At 41.0% G+C, this 14,837-nt stretch overlaps 1 protein-coding gene across 3 annotated transcripts; it reads left to right on the top strand.

The window, feature by feature from the left end:
* Window positions 1-308: 308 nt before the first annotated feature.
* Window positions 309-14,795, top strand: LOC139573035 (hexosaminidase D). 3 transcript variants are annotated; one of them, XM_071396023.1, is made up of 15 exons: window positions 309-764; window positions 1,622-1,724; window positions 3,856-3,951; window positions 4,152-4,410; window positions 5,022-5,131; window positions 5,372-5,459; window positions 6,231-6,395; window positions 6,705-6,888; window positions 7,138-7,209; window positions 10,930-11,134; window positions 12,057-12,139; window positions 12,589-12,664; window positions 12,987-13,085; window positions 13,236-13,325; window positions 13,492-14,795. In XM_071396023.1, exons 3-15 carry the CDS (start codon window positions 3,866-3,868, stop codon window positions 13,682-13,684), a joined length of 1,710 nt encoding a protein of 569 aa, XP_071252124.1. In that variant the 5' UTR covers window positions 309-764; window positions 1,622-1,724; window positions 3,856-3,865; the 3' UTR covers window positions 13,685-14,795. The 3 variants fall into 3 exon arrangements, with proteins under 3 accessions (XP_071252124.1, XP_071252117.1, XP_071252133.1); XM_071396016.1 differs by lacking the exon at window positions 1,622-1,724 and having other exon boundaries at window positions 310-764; XM_071396032.1 differs by lacking the exons at window positions 1,622-1,724; window positions 3,856-3,951 and having other exon boundaries at window positions 310-764.
* Window positions 14,796-14,837: the final 42 nt, after the last annotated feature.

Below are 14,837 nucleotides of genomic sequence, written 5' to 3'. Positions count from 1 at the left end.
AAAAAATGGCTTTTTACCACCTATTACATGGCCAAACTCTGATGTCTGAAATTATCATGCGCAGGATTTAAATAAATATCATCAAGACTGTTGGGAATTTGAATTTGCAAAATATTCCAGAATTGGAAATATTTCACGACATGTCTGCTCTACAATGTGAGTGTATTCCATAAACTCTATGCCCCTGTCATTCTCTACAAGAGGGCAACCTTGTCCACAGCATGGCATTGATGTGATGCCTCATGATTTCCGTATTCTTTTCCTATGGATACCCACCGTGTGGTGTGAGCCCGAGCCGCGAACTGTCAAACGAATGCAACGTAACCCGATTGTTGCCTGGGGTCGAATTTTTTAGACTAATTCCATGCATGAAACAGGCACAGCAGCTTTTCCAAAGATTATGATAACAATGCGCTTGCATTATTTCCCACACGTCAAACAATACGTGGACAGATCAGATAAAAGTCAATTTACTAGCCTGGATGATTTATTTATGTGAGGATGGGTGCAACTTCTCTCTACTCTAGTATATTCTGCTGCACAGAGCAGAGCGCTATCTTTTCGCAATGCTTTTTTATTATTTAATGATGGGTGGGTGCGTTCATTTATAGTTCAGTGGGTAGTGTGTGTGACGAGATGCCACTAGTGTAACGCGGAAGTTCGTTGAAAGTTGTCGTGCGTTTCCTTCCACAACATTCGGTGTTCAAGTTCCTTGTAAGTGCGGAAATATTAGGACAACAAACTACATGCACGCTCCTCACGGGGTAAGGATTTATTGTAGCCTTCCGCCATCAACTTTTAATATACATCGTCATTGAGTTGATGCGATGACAACTGTGAAGTTGGATAGTCTACTGTTCATGCAATTTATTCAAATGTAAAATATCAATGGCAGCGCTGTAGTGGAGGCTATACGCAGGTACATGAAGTAGATCCACTGTTTCCAAGTGGGAATTGCAAATAGGCTACCAATTTTTAATCCCCACTGATGCATATCAAAGTAGCCTAGTGTAGTGGCGGTATACACCGTAACAATTATGTAGGCTAGTATAATAGTGAAATCATGCACAAAGTATACTACATAATCGCAAAGTACGTGAAGTATGTTCGCAGGGTCGCAGCACACATAGCCTAGTTTCAACCGAATACAATCATTCAGGCAGGGGTGAAAGTACAATAAATTTTTTCCCGGTACGGTAACTCATATTTCCACTCGCAACACATGTCCAGCCTCCAAACAAACAGTGGTGGATGGAAATATACATATATTACACAAAACACCAACAATTGTAATGACATGTGGCAATTGTCTTTCGGCTAGAATGTATGCGTCTACTGCTGTCCGCGCGCGTGTCGTGTGTCGGCCACTCTTCTATGCCTTAGCAAAATATCAGTGTGCTCGTCGAACAGCAACGCATTTTGGAGAGTAGGCTGCTCACATATTCATGCCCCTGACATGCGGTTATGATAAAAAGTGGTGTAATAGCCTACAGTTTCCTTGACATGTTGTTTTAATTATTGTGATAGGCTCATGTTTTACCGGTACTGCTACGGCGTAACCCCACTATTTACTTTGCCTGGACACCGTACTGGACCGACTTACTTTCACCCCTGCTTTCAGGCAGCAAGAGCGCTTGGAGCAGCTCACAGAAGAACGACATCGGTAGCCTGCCATTTCCTGGTTGCAATTGATTTCATTTTGTTCAGTTAATGTGACAAAACAAGTAAGTATAGTGTACAGCATGGATGGGCAACTTTGATGGGGGTGGAAGCCACACAAAAACGGACCTCATCAAGAGGGACCGCAGTGGCTCGTGGGTCTGCTTACCTACATCCATATTCCTTAAATTTATGAACGGGAAATATAGCAAAAGTGCACATAGAACAGATCTACCACTTCTTAGACTTGCTTTCGATGAGAATGACAGATCTAAACCTGTATTTATTTGTGAATTTGGTGGGTCACCCAAAACGTTACATATTGCAGCTTAAATAGAAAATGACTGAAAAGTGAGTCACCCAGTAAAATTCTACTTCTACCCCTCTAGCACCAGTGTCAGCGCACTCTCAAATGTTTTTTACCATCATTGTAAGCCTTCCACACACATACACTATACGATACATTTATTAAACATAAGAATGAGTGTGAGTTTGTCACAACCCAGCTCGTGGGAAGTGACAAAGAGCTCTTATGGGACCAGGGCACAAATAATAAGATTTTGCTCTTTATTTAGCCATCTTACATATAAAACGTTATTTGTTCATCAAAAATTGTGAATAACTCACCACAGGTTAATGACAAAGGTGTGCTTGAAAGGATGCACATAACTCTGCAATGTTGGGTTGTATTGGAGAGTCTCAGTCTTAAATCATTTTCCACACACAGTCTGTGCCTGTATTTAGTTTTCATGCTAGTGAGGGCCGAGAATCCACTCTCACATAGGTACATGGTTGCAAAGGGCATCAGTGTCTTAACAGCGCGATTTGCCAAGGCAAGAAACTCTGAGCACAGCCCTATCCAGAAATCTGGCAGTGTCTTTTGATTAAATAAAATTTTCACAGAACCGCTTGTTGCAATTTCGATGAGGCTCTCTTGTTCAGATATCGGTAAGTGGACTGGAGGCAGGGCATTAAAGGGATAACTGTCACGCCCTGACCGTAGAGATCTTTTTATTCTCTATGGTTGGTCAGGGTGTGACTCGGGTGGGAAACTCTATGTTCTTTGTTTCTATGTTTTGGCTGGGTATGGTTCTCAATCAGGGACAGCTGGCTATCGTTGTCTCTGATTGGGAATCATACTTAGGCAGCCTTTTTTCCTTTTGGTATTTGTGGGTAGTTGTCTTTGTTAGTGGCATTATAGCCTAAGTAAGCTTCACGGTCATTTCCTTGTTCTTTGTTTTTGTTGGCGACATTTATAAATAAAAGAAATGTACGCTCACCATGCTGCCCATATTTTTTTATTTAAACTTTATTTAACTAGGCAAGTCAGTGTTACGTTCTGACCTTAGTTCCTTTTTTATGTCTTTATTTTAGTTTGGTCAGGGAGTGAGTTGGGGTGGGCATTCTATGTTGTTATTCTATGTTTTGTTCTGTGTATTATATTTCTATGTGTTTGGCCTAGTATGGTTCTCAATCAGAGGCAGGTGTCGATCCTTGTCTCTGATTGAGAATCATACTTAGGTAGCCTGTTTTCCCACTATGGGTTGTGGGTAGTTATTTTCTGTGTCTGTGTTTCACCATACAGAACTGTTTCGGTTGTTTGTTTGTGCTTTTGTTATTTTGTTCAATGTTCAGTTGATTTATTAAAAATCTAATTATGGACACTTACCACGCTGCACATTGGTCCGATATTTCCTGCTCCTCCTCAGACGAAGAGGAGAATCGTTACAGTCAAATTCTTATTTACAATGATGGCATACAAGGGAACAGTGGGTTAACTGCCTTGTTCAGAGGCAGAACGACAGATTTCTATTTTGTCAGCTCGGGGATTCAATTCAGCAACCTTTCGGTTACTTGCCCAACGCTCTAACCACTAAGCTACCTGCTGCCCCATAGCGATGCATAATGCAGAAAATACATGAGAGTTCAGGGGCCTTGCTTTAACAACATTAACCATTTTCACTGTAGTGTCTAAAACATCTTTCAAGCTGTCAGGCATTAACTTGGCAGCAAGAGCCTCTCGGTGGATGCTGCAGTGTACCCAAGTGGCGTCGGGAGCAACTGCTTGCATGCGCGTTACCACTCCACTATGTCTCCCTGTCATGGCTTTTGCGTATTTGACTGCCATGTGGGTATTATTAAAAACTTGAACTTTAAAATGAACTTGAAATATAATTTTCTATTTCTTTCTGTTAGCTGAAGCACCATGGTAACAAAAAGGCAGGCCCTCAGAGCTGTTGTACTTTGTCTGGTGCTTGTTGCTGCTGTCAAACTTCTGCTTTCGGAATACAGGTGAGACATCCTACCATGGGCACAATCCTCATTCAGTGAGGTGTTTGTAGACTCATTTGATATAATATTGTGTTTTTCTTAGCCTCTTGGGACAGCCGTTCGTTCTGGGTGCCGAGATTATTTTATTAAAACTTTCTCAAGCCTTTATTAGTCTTCAGAAGAAAATAAAAAAGTTACTGTTTAAATCTGTCTTGTTCCAGAACTGAAAGGAAACAGAAGTTGGCCATCATGGATCCTGGCTCATTTTGGCACCAGGGACCAAACGTGAAGGAGGCTGTTACTGTACACAAGTCAGAGGTTATAAACTATTTTGTTAACTGGGCCCAGAAAACAGAGGTTCCAGAGCCTCCAGTAGAAAAAGGAGCAGACACAGTACCTCTGGAAACCAGCAAAGTCCCTGCAAGAATAGTACACCTGGATCTGAAAGGTGCTGCACCCAAAGTCAAATACATCAAGCAGGTGAGAAAAGTTGTTCTCTCCTTGAGGTGGATCCCCCAAAAATGTTATTTGCAGGGCCTCACTCTGGATAAGAGCATCTGCTAAATGACTAAAATGTAAAATGTAAATGTGTTCTTTATAAGGTGTATCCCTTTCCTGCAGACAAATGACCTAGTGACCTGATGGGTGGAATGTTGTTCATATCATTTAATAATGAATAAACATGATAAAAAAATCCAGTGTTTCTATGTCAACCGGCTTTGTCATATTTCAGTCTTCTGTGATGTAGTATATAAAGTGTAAAATTGGGATGCAAACTCACAAAATGTAATACATTTCAACTCTATATCTGACATGGTACAGGTGTCTTATTTTTTAATGTCCGTAACCATGTGTGTGAGGTGTATACTTTTGTTTCAAAGTAGATTTATTTAAGACTACCAAGAAACACTCTGTGTGACCCTGATTTAGCCCACTGCAGTAAAAGGTTTTAAGATTCATATTTTAATGGAGATCCTGGCATATGGGTAGTCTTGTTTATGTAGTATAGCTATATAATTGAATTGGGAAAAAATGCAGTATAAGAGCTTTATCCACCAGAACCAAAGTCATTGTGACGGTTTACATTCCAGATCTTCCCGCTCTTCTCATCTCTGGGTGCTGATGGTGTTCTGCTAGAGTACGAGGACATGTTTCCCTACCATGGAAACCTGACGATTCTCAGGTCACCGTATGCCTACAGGTGAGCACCAGATGGTGATGTCTCAGTCAATTTATGATTGATAGGAAAAAACTAGGGCCTGGAGTTTTCCTTGTCAGATCGCATGTCAAAGGAGAAACTCCTGACAATGATGATAAAACTAAGTGAAAACTAGGATGGACAATCTGTATTACCGTTCTATTGGATTATTAGTGTTCTATTTAAATATGTGTCACAATGATGAACAGTCTGCTGTATATCTCTGTGTTCTCTGTTAAACAGTATGGAAGATATAGAGGAGATAAAGAGCCTAGCCAAACTCAACAAGCTGGAACTGATTCCTTTAGTGCAAGTGTTTGGACACCTCGAGGTAAGTCAGGGATACTGTATCAGTGATGTAGTGGGGAAAAAATAGGTGGTTACGCTGTTCACAGTGAGTAAAGTAATGCTCCCTATACTTTCAATGCATTTTTCCGCAAAAGGTGGGTAAACGCCCACGCAAAATAAGAAAGTTGCGTAAACAGCATTTACGTGTGTTTACCCGACACTAAATGCTGCACTATTTAAACACTTGCCCTCCAACCCCCCTTCCCCAAAACACGTGTAAATATTGGACTATAAGTTGTGCCTTCCTGTATTATACTTATGGTAAAATATTTATTCTACTGAGCCATTTACTTTATGTTTGTAGTCTTGTCTTTTATTATTTCTCATTGTTGTTGCATTGTCCAGAAGGAACCAGCTAGTAAGCATTTCATTGGACGATGTATACCATGTGTATCCCGTACATACGACTAATAAAACTTAAACTTGAAGCACTACACAGCTGGTCTGTATGTATTATACTCATATTGGTTCCTCAGTCTCTCCTGAGGCTATCATGACCTTAAATAAGCGGATCACTTGTTTCATATTCTAACCATACCAGAAAAGCAAGAATAACTATACATTACTTGGAATGCTCATTTTCAGTCATGACTGCACTAAGTGAGACCAGAGCTATGCTAGATATCTATCTAAATATATGGCTCTGAGTGATACTATTCCATAGTATTGTGTAATGAAATTTAACCACTGTTGCCTGCGGGGTAAAAACTATGCCTCGTCTTTAATCTATCCTCCTCTTATTTCCTCTGGATAGTTTGTGTTGAAGCATGAGAGGTATTTCCACCTGAGGGAGGTGAGGGCTTTCCCTAACAGTCTGAACCCCCACCATCCTGGCTCTGTGGCTCTGGTCAAGGACATGGTCTCCCAGGTCATGGACTGTCACCCTGACGCACGCTGGTTCCACATGGGGGCTGATGAGGTTGGTGGGTGTGTGTGTGTGTGCGTGCATGATTTTGTGTGTGTGTGTACGCCGTGTGTTTGTATGTGTATGAACTAGAACACTACTAATGTATGTTATCGTATCTGTTAGTAGGACTTTCAGTTCAGCAGGATATTGAGATATGCAAATAAAGTGCAAGTAGATTGTTATAAGACCAATGAGATAGGCCTACATTTTCCATACCCCCTGGTTTCTATAGTTCCATTCATAATACAGTGTGTGTGTGTGTGTGTGTGTGTGTGTGTGTGTGTGTGTGTGTGTGTGTGTGTGTGTCTCCATGTTCCTCAGGTGAGGGGTCTGGGAGAGAGCCAGGACTCTAAAAACTGGTTACATAGCAACAAGGGGGACGTTGGGAAAATGTTCCTGAACCATGCAGTGTCATTGGCCCGTTTCATCACAGAGAGAAGGTCAGGGGTCAGAGTGATTCTGTGGGACGACATGTTGAGGAAGATCAGCCCTTCCACTATTAAAGGTGTGATGATGAGATCTCCTAGCAGTCCTATTGTACTGTGGATTGATTAAATGAATGTATGTTTTTCTAATTAGAACTGACTGACTTCAGGACACACAAGTGCTTCTATGTTATATCTTTATTTATTTTTTTACTTCATACCATGTTTATTACAATGAATTATGCCATGTGCATTACAATGGAAATGGTTCCCACTAAGTGTCTGACTAGTTGCTCTATAGCTGATTGTTCATCTGTTCATACCCCTAGAGTCAGGCCTGCAGGATCTAGCTTCCCCAACAATATGGAACTATTTGAAGAAAATGGATACAGATGGTATAGGTATGTTTATGTTTTCAGCCATTATTACTTTTTTTGTAATAATATATTTTGAATTCATAAATTCCACCCCAGATACAAACATACACATACGTACAACAATTTACGGATGCACACAAACATTGACTACAGTTAGTCTGCCCAGACCCGCATGCTCACACCCCCATCCCTAGTGCCTGCATAATTCTTGCCACATGGCCTTAAATTGTACCAATTCGTTTTTTTCGGTCGCCCATGCTATTTAAATAATATATCATGAGATTTTTCATTGTGTTAATGATGATGGTGGATTGATTGATTCCCAAGTTTTTAGTATATGTTTTTCAAGATGAGTGATGAGAAGAGAATTGTCCAGCCCATTGTATCTCACTACACCCCCATATGCCATATGTATTGAGATATGCAGACAGACGGATTAAAAGTAAGTTTACATTGTAATACTTATAACTTGCCAACTTTCTAGCTCCACCAATAACTTTTGGACTGTATAGCATTCCCAGAAAGCATTGATTATTGAGTCATATTTAGTTTTACACTTAAGACATGACTGTCGTCGTGCTGTAGAATTTGTGAATGTTGTCTCTTGTACAGTATAATAAATTGTATACATTAATTTATACTGGACTAAGCGTACATTTTCGTTAACTAAATTCGTTAGGTATGCTCCGACATCCCCTCCATCTTGTGCAAACAAATCAAATCAAAATCAAATCAAATGTTATGAGTCACATGTGCCGAATACATAAGGGGTAGACCTTAGAGTGAAATGCTTACTTATGAGCCCCTAACCAACAATGCAGTTTAAAAAATACAGATAAGAAATAAGATAAGAAATAAAAGTAACAAGTAATTAAAGAGCAGCAGTAAAATAACAATAGCGAGACTTTATACAGGGGGGTACCGGTACAGAGTCAATGTGCGGGGGCACCGGTTAGTTGAGGTAATATGTACATGTAGGTAGAGTTATTAAAGTGACTATGCATAGATGATAACAACAGAGAGTAGCAGCGGTGTAAAAGGGGGGGGGGGGCAATGCAAATAGTCTGGGTAGCCATAGGAGTCTTATGGCTTGGGGTAGAAGCTGTTTAGAAGCCTCTTGGACCTAGACTTGGTGCTCCGGTACCGCTTGCCGTGTGGTAGCAGAGAGAACAGTCTATGACTATGGTGGCTGGAGTCTTTGACAATTCTTAGGGCCTTCCTCTGACACCGCCTGGTATAGAGGTCCTGGATGGCAGGAAGCTTGGCCCCAGTGATGTACTGGGCCGTTCGCACTACCCTCTGTAGTGCCTTGCAGTCGGAGGCCGAGCAGTTGCCATACCAGGCAGTGATGCAACCAGTCAGTATGCTCTCGATTTTGCAGCTGTAGAACCTTTTGAGGATCTGAGGACCCATGTCAAATCTTTTCAGTCTCCTGAGGGGGAATAGGTTTTGTTGTGCCCTCTTCACGACTGTCTTGGTGTGCTTGGACCATGTTAGTTTGTTGGTGATGTGGACACCAAGGAACTTGAAGCTCTCAACCTGCTCCACTGCAGCCTCGTCGATGAGAATGGGGGCATGCTCGATTCTTTTTTTCCTGTAGTCCACAATCATCTCCTTTGTCTTGATCACGTTGAGGAAGAGGTTGTTGTCCGGGCACCACACGGCCAGGTCTCTGACCTACTCCCTATAGGCTGTCTCATCATTGTCGGTGATCAGGCCTACCCTTGTTGTGTCATCTGCAAACCTAATGATGGTGTTGGAGTCGTGCCTGGCCGTGCAGTCATGAGTGAACAGGGAGTACAGGAGGGGACAGAGCACGAACCCCTGAGGGGCCCATGTGTTGAGGATCAGCGTGACGGATGTGTTGTTACCTACCCTTACCACCTGGGGGTGGCCTGGAAGTCCAGGATCCAGTTGTAGAGGGAGGTGTTTAGTCCCAGGGTCCTTATCTTATTGATGAGCTTTGAGGGCACTATGGTGTTGAACGCTGAGCTGTAGTCAATGAATAGTATTTTCACATAGGTGTTCCTTTTGTTCAGGTGGGACAGGGCAGTGTGGAGTGCAATAGAGGTTGCATCATCTGTGGATCTGTTGGGGTGGTATGCAAATTGGAGTGGGTCTAGGGTTTCACGGATAATGGTGTTGATGTGAGCCATGAACAGCCTTTCAAAGCACTTCATGACTACAGACATGAGTGCTACGGGTTGGTAGTCATTTAGGCAGGTTACCTTAGTGTTCTTGGCCACAGACACTGTGGTGGTCTGCTTAAAACATGTTGGTATTACTGACTCGGCCAGGGAGAGGTTGAAAATGTCAGTGAAGACACCTGCCAGTTGGTCAGCGCATGCTTGCAGTACACGTCCTGGTAATCCGTCTGGCCCTGCGGCCTTGTGAATGTTGACCTGTTTAAAGGTCTTACTCACATCGGCTGCAGAGAGCGTGATCACACAGTCTTCCGGAACAGCTGGTGCTCTCATGCATGTTTCAGTGTTATTTCCCATGAAGCAAGCATATAAGTAATTTAGCTCGCCTGGTAGGCTTGTGTCACTAGGCAGCTCTCGGCTGTGCTTCCCTTTGTAGTCTGTAATGGTTTGCAAGCCCTGCCACATCCGAGGAGCGTCAGAGCCGGTGTAGTACGATTCGATCTTAGTCCTCTCTAGGTAGATAGTGTGGTCTACAGCTTATCATGAGATACTCTACCTCAGGTGAGCAATAGCTCGAGACTTCCTTAAATATTGTTCACCAGCTGTTATTTACAAAAATACATAGTCCGCCGCCCCTTGTCTTACCAGATGCCGCTGTTCTATCCTGCCGGTACAGCATATAACCAGCCAACTGTAAGTTGATAGTGTCGTCGTTCAGCCGTGACTCCGTGAAGCATAAGATATTACAGTTTTGAATGTCAGTTCCTTTTAAGTCTTGGTTCCAACAGTTTAAATAAAATCTAAGAGATTGTCAGTTGGATAGGCTCTCTGCAAGGTTTTCTATATCTTACCTATCATATGAACATCTGTTTATGACTCAAATAAGATTCCCTCAAGGTTGCTCTGATGTCCAAAATATTTCAAATTGAAATTTCGTGATATGCAACTTTTAAATTGCATGTATTTGAAAATATCTACATTGGTCAGTCCAAAATTGCTTTTTAATTCTGTCATGGAAGTAAATGTATTTCTTGTTACCAAGTCATTTACAGTTTCTATGCCTTTAGTTTTCTATGTGGACCAATTTATTGGTGAATTCTGAAAAGCTATCCAAGAATTGTTCCATAGGGTTGAATTTTATGGCAGTGATATTGGTTCTTATAGAATACGTTTCATTTTCTTCCATATTGTTAAAGTGTTCTTAACTATGAAGTTGTTAATGTTCTTAGCTTTATCCTTTAAAAATAGACACATGAAAAGATTCTGGGGATGAGCGTGTGCATCTTCAGTATGTACCCATTGTTCCTCTTTAGTGAGTTCAACTATATGTCACGAGTAAAAGCCTTGGGTAGCAAGTTGATACAATTCCAAGTCCGGAAGGTTAAACCACCCTCCGACTTAAAAATTATGAATTTTATTTGTCCATATAAAGTATGTTATGACCGAGTATACTTTTTTAAAGAATGTCTTCGGTGGGGTAATTGGTATTACCGATGACACAGAGTCTAGACCATTGTAAAAGTGTTTACACCTTTTTAATAAGAGAGGGAAAATATTATGTTTACCAATACCCAATTTTATTGTTTTCTATTTTGAACAGGAACGTTGATATCTAGATACCACGAGGCCGGTTTCAAGGGTGTATGGTTCGCCAGTGCATTTAAAGGGGGCACAGGTATTGACCAGCGATGGACCCCTCTTGACTATCAGCTACAGAACCATCTGTCCTGGATAAAGGTCATGAACTCTATGACTAAATACCCCAACATAACCCTCCATGGCATCCTGCTAACCGGATGGCAGAGGTAAGACATTGATTAGGGTTGCAACATTTCTGTAACTTTTCCAAAATTCCAAGGTTTTCCAGAAATCCTGGTTGGAGGATTCCGGATTTCATGCGTATTCCCTTCTGATTCCAGGAATCTTCCAATAGGGATTTCATGCGTATTCCCTTCTGATTCCAGGAATCTTCCAATAGGGATTTCATGCGTATTCCCTTCTGATTCCAGGAATCTTCCAATAGGGATTTCATGCGTATTCCCTTCTGATTCCAGGAATCTTCCAATAGGGATTTCATGCGTATTCCCTTCTGATTCCAGGAATCTTCCAATAGGGATTTCATGCGTATTCCCTTCTGATTCCAGGAATCTTCCAATAGGGATTTCATGCATATTCCCTTCTGATTCCAGGAATCTTCAAATAGGGATTTCATGCGTATTCCCTTCTGATTCCAGGAATCTTCAAATAGGGATTTCATGCGTATTCCCTTCTGATTCCAGGAATCTTCAAATAGGGATTTCATGTGTATTCCCTTCTGATTCCAGGAATCTTCAAATAGGGATTTCATGCGTATTCCCTTCTGATTCCAGGAATCTTCAAATAGGGATTTCATGCGTATTCCCTTCTGATTCCAGGAATCTTCAAATAGGGATTTCTGGAAAACCTGGTAATTTGAGGGAAATTACCAGAATTTTGCAACCCTGACACTAATCAACCACAATTGACTCTGATAGTGATGTCTTGGTAATGTTCAAAGTGTGTGTACTAAACCAGAGCATGCAGAAGATATACTGTATAAGGCATGATGTTATATAGTTGAACTAGATTACTTGACTCATAACTCATTCCGTTGGCCCATTAAACTAAACCAACAGGACGATCCTGTCTTTTACTGTGTCTGTGTTATGAAGTGCTGCACCTCAGTGTTTGAAATATTTTACCCTCCAGGTTTGAGCACCATACAGTGTTGTGTGAACTCCTCCCAGTTGGCATTCCCTCCCTGGCTATGTGTCTACAGAGCTTAAAGCATGGTAAGTGCCAGGGGAACTGTAAAATAGGGACCTTCTCGCAGTCATAAGGACAAAGATTCAGCAGGAGGCAGGCAGGTAGAGGTGCAAATTAGTGTTTTCTATTCTATTTACACAGTGCTGTTGATGAGGGTGATACATTTACAAGTTGCTATATTTACAAACGTCTGACTTCAAAATGTCACTATTCAAGAAGAAAAAGCCTCCTGACAGGCAGAAACTGTCCTAAGCATAAAGGAACAGGTGGTAGAGCCCTGCACTCCAAACAAAAGACAATAAAGCAATTGACAGAAAACTGGTGAATATAATGAAATAAACCAAAGCTTCTTACTCAGAAGTGTTGCGCAGTTTGTGAGCTCTCCAAAGAACATGTCCACTACAGACATGAGATCGGTAAAGTATTACAGTACACCGGTCTTGTAACTAACATTATGCATGCGTCTGTTGGACAGGTGCATTTGACGAAAAGGCAAAGATGGAGGCTCACCACATACTGGGTTGCAACATCAAGGTGGAGAAAGATATCTGGTTAGTATTATAACAGCACTATTTAATCAAATGTGATGACCTTTCTTCAGTAAACTTCAACTGAAATACTGTGTTGTATTATGAGAAAGACCAATTGCAATTTTCTAGAGAAAGGAAAACGTACACGTGAGGAAGGTGGAACTTGGTGATTTCTCTTTTGTGTCAGAGCAAGAGTGTGTGGCTGCATTCCTTTCCTAAGTCAACCTGAACTGTACCATGTCACATATGGTTTACTTGAAATGCCTTGCTTTGTGAACTTAACAAAACATAAGTTGTTTGGTAATGTGCTTGACCTTTCTCTCCTGTTTGTCTGCCTCTGTAGCGAGGGGAGTGGAGCCTTCTCAGGCTCTCAGATCTACCACATGGTGTTTTACATTCACACAAACCTGCAGAAGGAGGTGGAGGCCCTCATGAAACACTAGTAAGCATCCATCGCTTTCATTTTTATTTGTGATTCCAGAGTATGAAAAAGACAGCATATGTAATTAGATAAGTCATTCAGAAGCAAAGAAAATACCATATATTTGTCTGATGGCAATTTATTGTCTATTCATCTGATTATCTCATACAGCCACATCAAAGGGGGTTTCAGTCGCTACCACAGAAAATACAATTTTGCAAATCCAAGAATTATAGGATTCTTCCAAGGTCGGCTGAAGAAGTAAGTATTGCTTTTAAAAATGATTGATGTTAGCCATCACCTTTCTCTTCACCATTAACACCACAGAGACATTATCTGGATGTATGAGAGATATTCAGCCACTTGGAGGACAATGGAATAAAAAATGCCTCTTCTTCGTTAGTTAAACCCCTGTCTCCTCTTCCAGACTGTTGGATAAGTGGGAGACGTACATAGAGAACTTCCGTATGGAGATGGAGGGTATCTACTTCCCAGACACAGTGGAGGAGTGGATGGAGGAGAATGTCAACGCCAACATGGATCTACTGAGAGAGAATGCCCGGGATGCCGAGCGAATCCTAAAACTGAATGGACAGCCCAAGTCACTGAAGACCTTATAGTGACTGGCCTTGTACAGTCTCCAGACCTGATGCCATTGGGTTGGAACTTTGCACATAGTACCTGTTGATGGTATGTCTAAAGGAGTTTTTCAAGACCATGCGACTTGACCAGGAAATACTCTGGACCATAGTTATACTGGTGCTAGCTGTAGCCTGTAACTAGGGTCCACAATTTGGTTCTCTGGCTTTACAAGCCATTAACTGTGTGATTGTGCTGAATGTGTCACATGGCTCATATTTACATTGCAAATCATGCTCTTTGTATACAGTACGGTGGCAGAAGCTGCACTGAATCTGTTTCTTTGTATGTTTGTTTATTTGTAGTGGGGAGTTCTGATGAGAATAACATTCTGTTATAACACTGTCTGTATTGCATTATCATTATAAGTTTCCTGTATATGTTTTTTCTAGATCCTCCCTGTTGCCACATGATGCAACTAAGGGTTTTGCCAGTAACCATGGCATAATATGTTTTTTACTGCTTGGAATTTTAGCGTGAGGGCCTCGGATGGTCTATGAGTTATGAGTTAATTACAAATGTATGCTTGAATATGAACAATACATAAAGGAACACTGATCCTGTTATGATCAAATTGCACTGTAAGATTCATGCAGTCTATATTATACTGCAATGTTAACATGCCTTTACAGCTTACAGGATGTAGCTCTTTATGTTCTATTGATATGCTGCTGCACAGTCTCAGGTTAAAACACTGTCTGATTGTACAACATTGTTGAACATTGGTCATTACAAATTAATTGTGCAGTCATTACAAATTGAAGATTGTGTATTTTGCACATATTAGTTGATTATTCTTGATTGCAAGTTTTACAAGTTATTACAAGATATTCAAAGTTTTTAACTTGATTATTGTTATTTTATTGTTAATACTGGATATTTTCTTTAAAGAGGAGCTCTGACAGTTCCCTGGATGTGCAGGTTATGGTATCCTATTTCAAGTTTTGGTCACCTTGGGTTTCCTTTATCATAGCCTACCTAAATGCTGACAGTGTACAATACCAATTAAAAAAGTACATTGATTCATAGATTTATATGATTTGATTCTGGTATGTGAATTCTGAGAACTTAAATAAATGGGGTTCATACGCACATTATTTATTTGTATTTAATCGCCTCGGTTAACGTGGGTAC

The sequence above is a fragment of the Salvelinus alpinus genome, chromosome 1 (assembly GCF_045679555.1).
Source record: "Salvelinus alpinus chromosome 1, SLU_Salpinus.1, whole genome shotgun sequence".
Taxonomy (NCBI): domain Eukaryota; kingdom Metazoa; phylum Chordata; class Actinopteri; order Salmoniformes; family Salmonidae; genus Salvelinus; species Salvelinus alpinus.
Note: the sequence above shows the minus strand (reverse complement) of the source record. Positions and strands in the feature narration are given on the sequence as shown.